At 43.2% G+C, this 17,086-nt stretch overlaps 1 protein-coding gene across 3 annotated transcripts in view; it reads left to right on the top strand.

Moving 5' to 3' along the window:
* The window catches only part of CCNT2 (cyclin T2), a 49,962-nt gene extending 34,790 nt beyond the window's left edge, over nt 1–15,172 (top strand). The window contains exons 8-10 of one of the 3 annotated variants that reach the window (XR_015308492.1): nt 2,152–2,222; nt 12,535–13,663; nt 13,762–14,698. Coding sequence is in view for 2 of the 3 variants with exons in the window: in XM_086957304.1 (XP_086813430.1) it covers nt 2,152–2,222; nt 12,535–13,929 (1,466 nt within the window). In the remaining variant the exon portion in view is untranslated. Of the gene's footprint in view, nt 1–2,151; nt 2,223–12,534 lie in introns of all 3 variants that reach the window. The other 2 variants (XM_086957305.1, XM_086957304.1) reach the window with 2 other exon arrangements.
* Nucleotides 15,173–17,086: the final 1,914 nt, after the last annotated feature.

Genomic DNA, 17,086 nt, shown 5'->3' with positions numbered 1-17,086 from the left:
AACATCTTTTTGTGACCTTTGTGATAAAGCTTGAAACATTGAGAGAACATATTTGAACCAGTTGTTGAATGGTTGCCCAGATTGATGCTGTGGTGGAGCTGAGTGATGCTGTGGTGGAGCTGAGTGATGCTGTGGTGGAGCTGAGTGATGCTGTGGTGGAGCTGAGTGATGCTGTGGTGGAGCTGAGTGATGCTGGGGTGGAGCTGAGTGATGCTGGGGTGGAGCTGAGTGATGCTGGGGTGGAGCTGAGTGATGCTGGGGTGGAGCTGAGTGATGCTGGGGTGGTGCTGAGTGATGCTGGGGTGGTGCTGAGTGATGCTGGGGTGGTGCTGAGTGATGCTGGGGTGGTGCTGAGTGATGCTGGGGTGGTGCTGAGTGATAATGTGGCGTGCGTGCTTCCACAAGAAGATCTTTAAGTATGCATAGATTAGTTAAATGGAGTCTAATGCTTAGACGTGGAGAAATGTGTGAAAGGCAAAGATGTTAATTAAAGGAAAAGCTATTGAGGGAAAAGGCGGCCGGGAAAACAGCTGCTATGCTTGCTGTTTATTGAAAGCTCCTCGCATGGTGGGGGCGGGTTCTTTGGGGGTTACATTTATCCAGAAAAGAATACTCCTGTTGTCTGTAATAAACAAGTTTATACAGTCGTATATTGCTGGTCAAACAGTGAAAGTGAGAAGAAGTATGCAAACAAATTTGTGCAGCCATGTTAAGTTAAATAAATGCCCAATAAAATAATACAAGTGGCGTATAAACAAACAAATGTAGCCGTGCGTGCTTCCACAAGAAGATTTTGAAGTATTCATAGATTAGTTAAATGGAGTCTAATGCGCCTGTTGAGCGGGAGGTGTAGTACTGTCCACGCGCAAATCTCAAGAGACCGCTTGTTTATGTGCCCTGACACAGCGAGCTGCCCAGGTGCTGCTGATAGGGATTTAAGATACCGCCATGTGCACAGCTGTGTCATCACTGACCAGATTCGCTCCAGCCCGAGGCCTTAAGAGATCCTTCCAGATGCGGAATGACAGCCTCGGATTATCGCACGACTCAGAAGCATCTAGCCTGAGTTTGCTGAATTATAATAAATCTCTGTGGTAATCACGCGATAATGTTAACATGGCTACGCAGCAAAAGTCTGGAAACGCTGAGGCGAGAGAACTGATTCAGGCACTCGCTTGTCAAGGATTGACTACGGAAACGCCCTATATTTAGGTGCACCTATCTCGGTAGTTGTAAAACTTCAGACCATGCAGAACTCTGTAGGAAGAATGCTATTGGGGATCTTATCTCGCAATTCGGATAGGCCCGCTTTGCGGTCCTTACTTTGGCACCCTGTTCAGGAGAGAATCCGCTTCAAAGCCCTGTGCATTGCCCACAGGTCGCTTGGAGGGATCGGCCCTCCCACAATTACTCTTTGATTCAGCTATATCGAACCAATAGGCAACTGTGCTCGGATGATCTTTCCTTAGCCATCGTTCCCAGGATTAAAAGAAAGGCCAGAAGTGGCAGACTGCTCTTTTCTTATAATGTTGCCAGATTATGGAATTCGCTCCCTCTGCCCTTGCGGAAGGAACCCAACCATTTGACCTTCCGCAAACAGCTAAAGAAGTGGCTTTTCCCCTAGATGTTCTCTCCACCTCTGTGAACCATTCAGCATTGGGATCCCTCCGGGTGGCTACGCATTTTAGAAGTGCTATTTCATTCATTCACATGCTCAAAAGTCCACCTATTGAACTTTGTACAAAGCCAGGATTAGAAGAGCGGCTATCTGAAGATCAGTATTCACCTTTGCATATCCTGAGTAAGAATACTGCTTACATATAACCTAAATACAAGAAGATTTGAAACTTTTTGATCGAGAAATCCAGTGAAAAGGAAAATATGAAATCCTTGATAAAGATCAACATGCATTAAATCTGCAAAAATGTTTGCTCCTTTAACTTTAACTTCCAAAAAAAAGTGAACAGCAAAAGCCTAGCATGTTTATTTATATTTATCTTTATATTTATTTTCAAAATAATTTCACTAGTTTAGCTGCACATTCAGCATAATCTGATTAATAATATATAGTTTAGGAATAACTGAAAAGTTTAAGATAAATGTGATACTTTTTTCCACTTTTTCTAAATGTGTTCTTCCTTGTTCTTGCAGAGCTAACACATGAATTTCTACAAATATTGGAGAAAACCCCAAGCCGGTTGAAGAGGATTCGGAACTGGAGAGTAAGAAATAGTTAATGTTTATATATTTTTTCTAATGAAATTAAGACCACACATCTAGGCTTTTTTTCAAACTCACTTTCTTTAGTTTGCCTTTGTAGGCATTTACAGTAAAAACAGCGCAAATACAAGAAAATGGCAGTAATGTATGCCAGTTGTAATATTCTATAGTTATTAGACTTTGTTACAATATATCATTTGCCTGCGCAGGATGTTTTTTGCTGTGCGTTTCACTTTTTTTGTGGGTGTGTGTGTGCAACAATATCACCCATTTTATATATTTTTTTTAGCTCATTGGGTCTCGCTGCTCCGAGACATTTAGTATCGGGGTTTTCAAAGTGCTGCCTGGTGGCACGCACGCAGCCGCCATCTGCCTCCCTTCCAGCGCGATCACCATAACTTCTTCGTGCTGCTGCATGCGCGCATCTCTAGCGTGTTTTTTTACATGCGCGCATCACTCTCGCTTTTACACATTACTATAGCTTCCCGGGGCCAATGCTTCTTCACTTTGTAACACAGTGCACCAATTCTCAAGCTCAAAAAGTCCAGTTTTTATCTTTAACAACCTCGGTTCATGTAACCCTTAATATTGCACTTCTATTGGTTCTACGCCCTGCAGGCAGCTGCTGATGCTGTTACCCAAACGTACTCCATGTACCATCCTCTGAAGCATCGAGTGTTCATCTTAATTCTTCATTGCTTGTAGCTTTGCCTTTGAATGATTACTCGTGCGTAACAATCATCAGAATGCAAACAATTGCCGTGATGAGCTGAACTACCCTGTCACTGCTAAGATAGCACATCTTGAGGCCTCCAGGCAAAGCACAATTGGATTGCAAGTGCAATATAGTGTTTACAAGCTTCTAAATTGCTTAATGGTCCTTGCAATAGCACAACACGTTTCCCAGAACTTAGAACACCCTCATGATTGGTTGGTAAATTAGGATTGGTAAATTAGGATTCTAAAGTTGACCCACAGGTGGTAGCATTAAAATCTGCTCTCCTATCTACACACTGGAAGTCTTTCAGTACCCAATGCCTCTGAAATGGATATTAAAATGAGATTTAGAAATCCATTTGCGTATGATCACCTTCTAAACCAGCTTTGGAAATATCTATCTTTTTCTATACTGAAAGGATGCTCCCTCTTCCTTAAGGGGTTGCATGTGAATTGCAGTAGAGAAGCACATTTTTCACCCACATGAAATCCTAAGTAGTACTTTTGTGTGTGAGAGCGCTGTAGAAGAGCTGAAACTGATTTGCACTAAATCGTGGGTAGCCCAGGCTGCAAAGTGATGGTGGATCCCAGAATATGAGAAGGTACACTCGGAAACGCCCTTTGCTGACACCTACTTCTCACCGGTCAATGGATCCCTGAACACAGATATCATCTTCCACACCACACGCAGAGCTCAATGGAGAAAAGCGTTCTTCACCCTACTCACCGTCTCCTCCACCAGAAAATCCGCTCACAGCCTAACTCTCTCCATCACACCATCCCAAGCCTTTCCAGGCAGTGCCTCCATCACTATTTATAATAACGGGATTGTCCTATCACAATCCACAGACAGGAACCTAGAACTGCTAGACAACATGTTCCCCACCTTCAAAGAACACCTCTCCAATTCACGGGCAAACACTCATATCTCCCCCAGTCCCACCAACCTTGACCTCACAGCTACATACTCTTCAACCAGGGACACACCTACCACCCCTGACCTCCCATCCCCTACCCACAACCCCACTATCCCAATTCAGCACTCAATCACAGACACAAATCGCTCCCCCCATACACCGCTCTTTCCCCCACCCCTTCAATTAACTTGCGGAACTCCACACATACCTTCAACACTCCTATCACAACTACAGCGGGCAGTAACACCCCGCTCGCCGCTGACAGCACAGCTCCTACTCATAACACACCTAACTTAGCCCAGCACCAGATTAACACGCACTCCGACAATTCCCCCCCTTTATCCCCCCCCATCCTCAGTCCTCATTACCCACTAACCAACGTCGCAGAACATACCCCCTCTCTTAATTTAACTCCACCTCCCCTCAACAGGACCATCTCCAATCCCACTTCCCCTCCTACTCTCAGCCCCCATTACCCCCCCTACACCCCCACCACGGCTACCAGTCTCCCAGCCTACACCTTGGCCCACCACCAATGCCATCAACCATAACGCCAACTTTCTCCCTACCTCATCCACACCCCTCCCGCCCAAAACCACGCGCCTCCCTAACCCCACCCCGCACACCAACACAACGCAGACCTGCTCGAACACCAGCCCTCCCTCCCACCTGCACACGAATTCCCTGGTCAACCATTCACCCCCCGACTGCCACTCCCACCCCCACCCCCACCACCTACCCTACGATGGAATACATCACGGCCACCCTCACTCAGATCAAAGAAGACATTCACGCCATCAAAGAACTACTCTCCACACACCCCATACACCCCCCACCCACCTCCACCCCCCCCCCCCCCCCCCCCCCCTCCCAACTTGTCCCATACTCCGCCGGCAGACTCCCACCCTCATCACGCCCCACACCTGGCGTCAATCCCTGCTCATAGGCGCAACTGCCCTCGTCCCCCGCATCGCCCCTGCAAACCCTCACACACCTACACCCCCCCGCCAAACTTGTCCCCCACCCCTCCGACTAACTCTTGCACTCAGCTATCCCCCAATCTGACCTCAATCCCAGCTCCTAATCGCAACAACCGCCCTCGCCGCACCCACAACTCTTCTTCTGACCTCGACACACTCACCCTTCTCCGCTCCTATGACCCAGCCCCCCAAATTCACACAAGCACCCCACACCGCAACATTCCCACGATACACCCAAATCCCCTTAGACCACCCACACTAAACAGCAGATTCTCCATCCCCAATAACCTTAGAAAAGTCCCTCTCTCGCTAGAACCAGCCAACACCCTCTACACACCCCGTCTCAAATGCATTCTTCTCAACTGCAGATCGGCCACGAAACATTCCGCAGCCATTGCTGACCTCCTCCAATCGCGGGACCTTGACCTAGTCATCCTGACTGAAACGTGGCTAACTGAATCTTCGACACCCATAATGGACATTCTGGTTCCTCCCAACTACCACATTATCAGGCTCGACAGAACAGGCCAAATAGGTGGTGGAATCGCATGCATCTACAGGGACAACCTCTCTGTTCAGAAAGTAAATTCCACATCCCTACCATCCCCAACATCCTGGGAATACATCTGCCTTGACATCATTAGTGAGGACAAACCGATATGCTCTCTTCACAGCATCTACCACCCACCCAGGGACAACCTCACCTTTTCCCAACAAATCATGGGTATGATCTCAACCAATTCCGGACGGCAGCTCACCCAAATATACCTTGGTGACTTCAGCCTCCACTGGAATGGCCGCAACGACGCGGTGGTAAATAGTCTTAAAAATGTCCTCGATGCCCTTAACCTCACCCAAATTTGCAACAGCCCGACACACGAGAAAGGTTCTACCCTCGACCTGATCATCTCCAAAGAGGACTCTATCCAACTCGAATCCATCCAACCCTGCGACTGGTCAGATCATCATATCACATTCTTTATCAATGAAAAAGTCAAAGTTAACCCAGCTCAACTCTCCAAGCCCAAAGTCTGGAAAAGAGACTCGAAAAAGCTCAACCCAGGCTCTTTGCTCCCTAACAGTTGCAATCTCCTACAGGCGCCACGGACGTCCAAACTCTGACTGACCACTATCTCAACGCTATGACCTCTATAATTAATGAGGCTGCACCTATGCAGCTAAAAAGAGTCTCTACTAAAATCTCCAAACCATGGTACGACGGGAGTCTCAACAAGGATAGAAGAGACATGCGAATGGCAGAACGGACCTGGAGATCAGCTCCCTCCGCAATGCACCTAAAAGATCTGAAGAAAAAGAGAAACGCCTACTTCAGGAAAATAAAACGCTCAAAATCGGACTTCTTCAGCCTCCAACTCGACCAAGCAAAAAACCGCCCGAGAAAACTGTTTGAGCTAATCAAGTCACAATCCAAGGAGCAACCACAACCACTCAACACAGGACGTGAGGCATCCTCCTGTGAAGACTTCGCTGCTTTCTTTACCCAAAAAACTGACAAAATAAAAAGCGATCTCCTCACTGATGCAAGCCTCTACTCCAAACCCCAATGCCTAGCGCCCACTGAACCAAAAAACAATGCTACATGGTCAACCTTTGGCACATACTCGGAAGAAGAAATTGGCAAATTACTCAGCACCCTGAAACCATCCAATCACCTCACGGACCCCCTCCCTGCCTTCGCAGTAAAAGACTTTACCCCTTTGCTTCTCCCTCTCTGGACTAAAATCATCAACGGCTCTCTCCAACAAGGAAGCATACCTGACTTCCTCAAAGTTGGCCAGGTCACACCTCTACTAAAGAAACCAACAGCCGACCCCTCTGATCTCAACAATTACCGTCCCATCACCAATATCCCCACTCTCGCCAAACTGCTGGAAAAATGCGCACAACTACAATTGACTAAACACATTGAGCAATTCGATCTCCTCAACCCTCACCAGTCAGGCTTCCGAGCAGGACACAGCACAGAAACTGCTATGACTCACATAATTGATAACGCACTTCAAATGCTAGACCAAAACGACACCTGCCTCCTCATCCTTCTTGATCTCTCCTCAGCATTCGACACCGTTAAACATGAGAATCTACTAGAACTACTAAACACAAGAATGGGCCTATCTGGAACTGTCCTCAAGTGGTTCACTTCCTTTCTTCACAACAGGTCGCAGAAATTCAAGAGCAACAACCGGATGTCCTCGCCAATACCTGTAATGCTAGGCGTCCCCCAAGGATCCTCTCTATCCCCAACTTTGTTCAACCTAGTCATGGAACCTCTCACCACCTTGCTACAAGCATCCAATGTACACTTCCACATGTACGCCGATGACACCCAACTTTACCTCAAATTACAATCACCCAATGACATCCTGCTCCTGAACTCAACAACCAGATGCACCCAATCCTGGCTTGCCGACAATCACCTCAAACTCAATGCCCTGAAAACAGAGTTCCTTCTGATCTCACCCCCAGCGAAGATATCCACCACTCAACATTGGCTTAAACTCCTAATGGCACTCCATGTCCAACCCACCATCGTGGACTCAGCAAAATCTTTAGGCATAACACTCGACACCAATCTCAGCATGCAGCAACATATCAGCAAGGCAACAAAGGGAGCGAACTTCCAGATCAATACTCTGAGGAAACTTAAACCCTACCTCCCAGCCAAAGACTTCCAAACTGCAGTATTTGTATTTGTATTTTGTATTTATTTATTTGTAAAGCGCTAACATTCATCCTGAAAGGACATCACGGCGCTGAAGAAAGTTGCAAGTGATTTGACATCAGCTCTGATTGAAGATTATTGATCTGGCCTGGGAAAGAGGAATGTTTTCAGTTGTTTCTTAAATGAGACAAAACAGTCATTTGTTCTAATTTTAGGGGGTAGCTCGTTCCACTTTGTTGCCGCAATGTGAGAGAAGGCCCGCTCTCCCATCCTGACAGTACGAGCTCGGGTGATGACTGCTCTTCCTAACGTCATAGATCGTAGGTGTCTAGAGGGTTTATGAAATCTGACCCTGTCGTGTAGGATGGTAGGGCCTGAGCCGTGGAGTACCTTATGAGAAATACACAACAGCTTAAAAATGGCTCGTTGCCGCATTGGGAGCCAATGAAGCTCACGCATGCAACTTTTAGCTGAATCATGTTTTCTTTTATTGCAGATGGCTTTGGCAGCGGCATTCTGAACCAACTGTAATTTAGAAAAGAGATAATCCGCCATTCCTACAAACAGAGAGTTACCGTAGTCCAGCCTACTCATCAATAGTGACTGGACTAAGGTTTTCCTGCAATCCGTTGGCACCCAGGGGAAGACACGTCTAAGCAACTTCAAAAGTCCAAAGCTCCTTCCACAAGTTATAGAAACATGGGATTTCATGGATAAGTCCCTATCCAGTGTTATTCCTAAGTTTTTTGCTTTAGCAGTGGGATTGGGAGGCAAACCCAAGTCACTTGGCCACCAGCTGTTGTCCCAGGCCTGTGTACCTCTGCCGAACAGTAGGATTTCGGATTTGTCGGCGTTTAGTCTAAGACAGTGGTCCTGCATCCAAGTTGCCAATTCAGTCAAACAGTTCGTCAATCTAGTTTTGGAGTCATCATTTCCATCAATGGTGACCATCAGCTGAGTGTCATCAGCATAGGAGCACATTTCGACACCCCACTTTTTGCCAATGGTTGCCAGCGAGGAGACGAATACATTAAACAAAGTTGGGCTCAATGACGCCCCCTGGGGAACTCCGTATTTTATGAGTCGTGGAGGAGATGTGTAGTCACCCAAACGTACTGATTGGGTTCGATCCACTAGGAACGATTGTAGCCATCCTAATGCTTTGCCCAGTATTCCTTTCTCTGCCAGGATGTTCAATAGTTGATTGTGGGGTACGGTATCAAAAGCCGCTGATAGATCAAGGAGTATCAGTGCGACTGTTCTACCCTGATCCACCTTGGTTCTGATACTGTCTGTCACCGCTAAGAGTGTAGTTTCAGTGCTGTTGTTTGTCCGGAACCCTGTCTGTGAATCATCCAGCAGGCCATTTGCTTCCAAAAATGTGGAAAGACTTCTGTTGACTAACTTCTCCAGAACCTTTGATAAGTAAGGTAGCTGGGATATTGGTCTGTAATTGGCCGGATTGTTTACGTCTGCTCCAGCCTTCTTTACTAAAGGGGTGACTAGGGCCTGTTTCCATGAATCTGGAAATTCAGCAGAACTAAGGGAGAGATTGAGTACTCTAGTAACTACTGGACATATTACAGGAGTTAACTGGGAGAAAATGTGATGTGGACAAGGGTCAAGTGGAGAACCCGACTTGACCTCAAGCATGACCTTTTCTACCTCCTCTTCTGAAAAAGGGCCGAAACCGTGGCAGCTGGTATGTGCAACGGTTGGTACATCCTGTTCATTGATTTCGGTCAGGTGATTTGGAAAGGAGGCATAGATGGTATCAATTTTTTCACAGAAAAAGTCATTGAGCTTATCACAGTTTTCCTGTGAGGGGGTAAGATGTAGGGAGAGATTGGTTGGGTTGCATAGTTCTTTGACTATTTTAAAAAGTTCTTTTGAGGAATTTTTATTCTCAGATATTCTACGTGTGAAGTATTCCTTTTTCGCCTTTCTGATTGCCCTGTGATAGAGTGTTTGAGCTTTCCTGAAGTTGTCTTTGGTCTCATCTTTTTTGGATATTCTCCATTTATGCTCAAAAGAAGTGCAATTTCTTTTTAGAAGTTTAAGCTCAGGTCCGTACCATCTCTCTGATTTTTTGTTGCCTGGTGTATGACTAGATTGGGTGGTCGAACAATGTTCAAGAGCATTTTTAATATTTTTGTGAAGGAGATCTATCTCCTCATGGATATTGGTGCTTGTGCACGAGGGGTGTGAGAAATGATTTCTAAATTTATCGATTGTGAAAGATTTCCAATTTCTCGTGCTTACTGTAAATACACTGTGTTTTTTGGTCTGGGGGATAGGAAGATTGATACGAAAGGTAATCAAGTAATGATCAGTCCATAACAGTGGTATTAAAGGGTCGATGTCTATAGATTCAATATTAGAGAATATCAAATCTAATGTGTGTCCTGCAATATGAGTTGGTTGATGGACTCTCTGAGATAATTGCAGGATAGCCATGTCTTCCACTAGTAGATTCGTCAGGGAGCTACTACTGTTGTCCAGATGTATATTAAAATCTCCAAGACGGAGAATATTCTTATTCTTCAAACAGACAGGCATGATTTGTGTAAGTAGTTGTGTACTAAAGTTTAAAGTGCAACCTGGGGGATTATAGATTAAAAAGCCTCCGAATAGTACATTGGTGTTCATGGACACAGTAAATGCCAGGACTTCATATTTTTCAGCCGGCACGATAGTCTCTTGCCTGCATGAGAGGTGGTCTCTGAACAATAGAGCTACACCACCACCCTTTTTATCGACTCTATTAACATTCAATATCTTATAGTCTGGGGGAAGGGCTGTGACTATATCAGGGATATTGTGGTCATCTAGCCAAGTTTCCGATAGACACAATAGATCGGGTTGATGTTCATTAAGAAGATCCCAAATATAGGTGGAGTGTTTGGGTAATGATCTTGCGTTCGTGTAGATGCATTTAAGGGGAACTGTAGGTAAATTTAGTGTCACGGGAAACAGCGTGGGGGTGCATTCCCATCTACAATTATAGCAGCTAAATGGGCCGTAAGTGTCCATCGGACCCATGTGAGCGCAGTCAGATGTATTTATGGCCGTCGTACCAGCCAGATCCAGCAAATTGCGGCGTGTATAAGTGAAGTTCCCGCTAGAGTCCGGCATCTTACTCATAATTTGGGCAGGGGTCATGGCCCCTGTCCCCGGTCGGCCGCGGACGGGCGCAGACGGGCTTGGCTTAGGCGCGGCTTCGGCGCGCCCGCTGCGCCAGCCCGCTGCGCCGTCTGGCCCCCTGACACATGATATAGAGGGAAGGGAGAGAAGAGGGCGGGAGGACGGCGCGACTAGAGCGCTGTCCCCGCCTCACTCAATATGGCGCCCACCGCCGCCGAGTATCGGTTGAGAAGCGGCTGGGCAAGTGATAGAAAGTTTGTTAAGGTGTCAGAGTGCCTGTAATTTAAATTCCCCTTATTCTAAAAGCCCCCCAGGATAAAATGATGCAATTTTTAAAATTTGTAAAAAACGCTCCAATGCTCAGAGTTCAGATCGCAAATAACACAGATCACAGTATTACACGTGCAGCTCGCAGCCCCAGTTCCCTCAACTAGGGAGAGCTTCTAGAGGCACCGAGCGCAGGAAGAAGACTGATTAAATAATCTAGGAGGGCGGGAGGACGGCGCGACTAGAGCGCTGTCCCCGCCTCACTCAATATGGCGCCCACCGCCGCCGAGTATCGGTTGAGAAGCGGCTGGGCAAGTGATAGAAAGTTTGTTAGGGTGTCAGAGTACAAGCACTAATCATCCCACGAATTGAATACGGCAGCACCGCCCTCTGCGGACTCAATTAACTACAACCGCACCACTAAAAGCTTCTCTAAATGCTGCAGCGAGACTCATCACTGGGTCAAAAAAGCACTCCCACATTACCCCTGACTTGAAATCCCTGAATTGGCTGCCTTTTGAAGCCAGAATACATCTGAAAATCGCCTGCATGACACACAAGGTGGTACACCTAAACTCACCCGGCTACCTTGCTCAGAAACTGTCAATCTCTGGGGGAATTAGAAACACGAGAGGCACAAACAATCTTCTGCTGAAACCTCGAAGATTCCGGAAGGAAAAAACATACAAGCGCTCCTTCTCGGGAATGGCGCCTAGAATTTGGAACTCACTCTCTCCCGAAACCAGGCTTATCTCCTCCACTACACTCTTTAAAAAAGAAGTAAAAGCTATCCTCATGGCTAAATACACTTGAACTACTTTCTTGAACCCTATTAACACCCTGCACCGATCTGAACTACATGTTTGACCCCTTTACTTATTTGTTTGAGTTGTCTTATTATTCACATGATTGGCTTTGCATTCATTTATTTGTACTATTTGTACTGTGATCTATTGATTTACTTGTCTGACTATGTTCCCTCATGTACCCCTCTATGTAAAGCGCTCTGATATCTGCGAAGATCTTGTTCGCGCTATATAAAACTTTTAAAATAAATAAATAAAATAACATTTCTTCCAACATAATCAGCCTAATCTTTCTTTACACACTAGGGCATGAGACAGCAGACCATGCTTTTAAAAGGATTCATTCAAACTACAGTCTGCATTGTGTTAAAGCTCAGAATACGGCATGTGCCAATAGGTCTCGCTTTTGTGACCTTATAAGTATTTAGTTATGCAGCACAATATCCGTACTGCAACAACATTAATCGTTGCATGGCTAAACACTTATAAGGTAAAAGGTTTAGCCATGCAACAGTTGTTGCACCAAGGATATTGTGCTGCATAACTAAATACTTATAAGGTCACAAAAGCGAGACCTATTGGCTATGCCAAAGCTTGTTTTTAAAATGGGTTTAACCTGGTTTAATCTTTCTGGATTGCAACTACCCGTATATTTCATAATTTCAAAATAGATGCCTTATTTAGGAAATGGTGTAACTAGTTGCACTTCCCTATTTGACTTAGTACATGCATCTAAAATGGTTTATATATAAAGCAACACGTTTTATTAATGTCCTAAATCTTTTTCTTTTTTTTTCTAGGCGAACCAGGCTGCAAAGAAACCTAAAGGAGATGGACAAGTAGAGGGTTCTCTTTTGGGTTCCTCTCTGACCCAGAACTCCATTTTGGTAGACACTGTTGGTGGTGTATCCACAAACGTGAATTTCCAGAAAGCATCTACTTCATTCCCTGCACCAGTATCACTGAACTCTGGAAGCATTCCTATACAAAGTAGTCATACACCAGAACAATTGGCATTAATAGCTGCAGGAATGCCAAATACCTCGTACAATGTATCATCCCACCAAGAGTGGCCCCAACATCAAGAACAGGCAAGGACAGATCCGATCTATTCTATGAAACACGAGAACACTTTATCTGGTAATCAATATATCAATTTTACTCAAGGACCTTCTGTGCAGCTACATCCAGGAGTGCAACTTCGACCTGACAAAGGATCAGAGCACACTGTGAAACAAGAATATTCTCACAAAACAGGAAATGGCAAACACCATGTACAGGTGACTGCTCCTTCAGCCATTCCTCACAAAATGTCCTTGGACAAATACAGAGAAAAACGCAAACAAGAAACTGTTGATGTAGATGTCCGGGACCATTATGGTAGTAGCCATGTGGAACAGCAACACAGGAAACACAGCCTGTCTCAGTTAGCCAATAGTGGTTCTTCAGCTTCACCAATTAAAATGAAAATTCCTTTTCCAAGTACTGAAAAGACTGATCGACATATATCTGATAAAAAAGAAAAATCTGAATCACTGAAATTACGTATACCAATTGTACCTACAGAAAAGAACTTGACTAAGGAAGAATTAAAAATGAAAATAAAAGTTTCTTCCTCTGAAAGACATAGCTCCTCTGATGAGGGCAGCGGAAAGAGCAAACATTCTAGTCCACATGTTGGCAAAGAACTAAAAGATAGACACAGGGAACATTCTTCAAACCGCCATCACAGTAGCAGCCACAAGCATTCTCATACGCATTCTAGCAGCAGCAAATTCGGTTCCGATGGAATGTCTTCAGTTTTAAGGAGTCCTGTTGGCCTGATTAATGATGGTATTTCTTCAAGTTCCAGTTCAAGGAAGAGGTTGCATGCCAATGACGCATCTCACAACCACCACTCCAAAATGAGCAAAAGTTCCAAAAGTACAGGTAGTTCATCTAGTTCTTCCTCTGTTAAGCAGTATATATCATCTCACAACTCTGTTCTTAACCTTCCCTTACCCCCTCCTCCCCCTGTCACATACCAGGTGGGCTACGGACATCTCAGCACCCTCGTGAAACTGGACAAGAAGACAGTGGAGACCAACGGCCCTGATGGCAATCATGAGTACAGTACAAACAGCCAACATATGGACTACAAAGACACATTCGACATGCTGGATTCGCTGTTAAATGCCCAAGGAATGAACATGTGATCGGTTATTTGGGTTATTTTTCTTTTTTTATTTAAGAATTGTAAGTATGGGATACTTTTTCCTGCAGTGGCGTTAGCAACCGCTTGCCATTGTTTGTATGTAAGTGCTGCTTTATCCTTCAACCTCAAAAGAGGTCATAGTAGATAAGTCTTAATCTCCACATTTCATAGTATTAAAATACTGTATAAGCATGAATGGTGCAAAATAACTCAGTGTTTCTACAATTGCAGCGGAGGGCACACAGCTGCATTTAGGTGACTAGGATGCTCACGCATTGTTTATTTATAATTTGGACTAGTGCAGGCACAAGTTTTGTTGCTAAGCCTATGAATGACTGTTTTTTGTGTATTTATACTGTATGTATGATTTGCATGTGTCTAGCGATAAAGGGATAAAACAGAATATACTGACAACTGTTTACAAGAAAGTGGAGAAAAATGTACATACGTTTTTGTATGTTTAAAATATACCATAAAATACTCAGGTTTGGAGCTGCTCGTAAGTAACAAACTATACATATACAAAAAAACTTTATTTTATATTTGAGTAAATCGCTAACCTTAGCAGTGGTGGTTTTGTCATGTTTATCTCTAACTGTAGGCCTTATTTGGAACCATTGAGAGGGACGCCACTACAGAGTGCATCAGGGGCCATTTCAAGTTACTTGCAGCACATCAAATTTAGTTGATAGCATTTCTCGCTTGGACTTGTAGTGGCAACTATCATGTCCCCTGTTCTGAAAATTATAAGGAATAAAAAAAGTTTACATAATCTGTTGCTGTGAAGTGCATTTAAATGTGTATTGGCTTAATGCAGTAACTAGAAGCTATAAATAATGGTTATGAAGATCAATAAATGCTCTAACAAATGTACATTTGTAAAAAAAAAAAAGAAAATAGTAGAATTAGTAGGTTTTTCTTTTTAAGTTAACACCAAAAGATATTTTTAATAGTACTAAAGGGATCACGGTTTCCATTAGCATTTCAGAATGTTTAAGTTCTGAATGTCAAAGTATAAAATAAAAAAAATAAAAAGCAAATGTACCTTGTAATGCCATAAATTATTTTCTAGGTGAATGCAGTCTTCAAAATAAAACCCATTTACTTCATCCCAACAATAAACTAGTTACCATTGATATGTACATTGTACTTATGATTGTAGTTCATAAAATCAAAGTTTACAGTTGTTTCGCAAATTCTTACAAATCAAAAGAAACAAAATTAAACCACTAGAGTAATTTGTATGTTTGCCTCTGTCTTGGTATTTTTGATTGTGAACAGTTCTCAAACACAAGTGACTTATTTTGTTTAAAGCTTTACATACCGGACTACAGCAGATTTCTAATTAATTGTAATCTCAATTATTGACTTAGTATGATGTGTTGGCTGCAGACCATTATCTTGAGTTTTTGATATGTGAATTCTCTACAATATGCATTCAGTCGGTGTTACTGAATTATTCCTCTTGTAGTAATGGGCAATAATATTCCATGACTTTGAAATATATTTATTGTAAGAAAAAATTGTTTTAAAGGTTTATTTGCAACATTTTTAAAACTTCAATAAATTGTTGCTTGCTTTCATAGTATATTTCTACGAGGCCTTCATTCCCTTGCTTTAAATTGTAGAGTGCTCTGGTATCGAAATAAACAAAAAGGGGTCATTGTGCTGGATACCAAGAACACTTATAATTTCTAAAGCCATGGGTAAAGGGGCAAATATGACCATGGTTTTGGCCTAGCAGGTTTTGTAAAGAAGTGCACATTGGCCCAGCATAGTACCAAATATTTTTAAAGATTATATAATTTGCAATGTAGTTTGAGATGTACATTTTCCTTGTGTAAAAAATTGTATAGTTGAAATCGCTGGGCTGCCAGATTCTCAGTAACTTTATGGTATTGCCATACCCGCAGACCAAATTCGATAATGGTTTAATCTTGAGTGCCTAAATACTTATTGAACTCCTGATCCTTTTAAATGTGGAGTTTGGCTCATTACATTTCCACATAATTCTGTTTTACTCCACATCCATACATTAAGTAATTTAGAAGCCTAAAAATCTATCTCCAGATAGTAAACTAAGCAGTGAATTATATTTTTGGTTGGTTGGTCTCGACTGTTGACATATCAAATGACAATTTTATAGCAATTTACGTGTGTTGGCACTTAGTTGCCAATTGTGCTGCTTTGCTATCAGAAGTTTACTCTTAATCTGTTTCACACACTACTTTAATTGGGTAGATACTGTCTGGAACAGTGCCAGCACTTTCATTTTGAAATGCACAGTACTAGCACTTCTTAGCAGTGATTCATTAAATTTAGTGGGAAAGTGCTAGTACTTCTGTACCTGTGTTTGAATTTCAAGCATGGATTGTAAGACCAGAATTGATTACACTGATTCTTGGATCCTAGTGTGTGAAGTCTGTGCTCTGTAAATATTTGAAGACCACTGTATATTGATTGAGGTCTATTAGGAGTCTATCAGTGGGAAGGGGTTCTTTGTGATTATTTTTTTTTTTGGATCACAAAGTTTGTTGTGTGTGGAGTAGTGCTATATATTGTGCTATTTACTTCAAGGAACTTAAACACATTGAAAATCTTATTAGATATAATAGATCGGTAAAAAAAATATAATGTTCAAATTCACAAGTGGGTCAAAGCTATGTTATGGTAATCCACAAACTTAAGAAATGGTGTTTGAATAAGTTGAAAGCCTTCTTTGACAAGCCAGCAAAAGAAGCATTGTGGAAAAGGCTCACAGTGCCTCCATTGTCGAACATATTTAATGTGTGCAGGTTGCTCTTAGGGGAGCAAAGGTGTGTTGGGGGGAGGGGGGCAGGTTTTTAACGAACTTGGACACTTGATGGGAAGAATTGGGCCGTTGTTTGGAGGAGTTAGGCTAATGTCAAGTTAAAAAGGATTCCCTTTGGATGGGATACAAATTCAACCGTTCATACTTTTGTCACACTTGTCATCCACACATATTCTAAAAGCTAGCGAGTGAGGCACTTCTAAATCAACTGTTTGTTTTGGTAAAAATATTCCTCTGATTTATTTAATAAAAATAATTTTTACAATTACATGATATAAAACAATTACAAAGACCATAATCACTTCAATGCATTAAATAACTTTAAAAAGATCATTCAAAAAGAAGA

This window comes from Lissotriton vulgaris, chromosome 2_1, assembly GCF_964263255.1.
Source record: "Lissotriton vulgaris chromosome 2_1, aLisVul1.2, whole genome shotgun sequence".
NCBI lineage: Eukaryota > Metazoa > Chordata > Amphibia > Caudata > Salamandridae > Lissotriton > Lissotriton vulgaris.
Note: the sequence above shows the minus strand (reverse complement) of the source record. Positions and strands in the feature narration are given on the sequence as shown.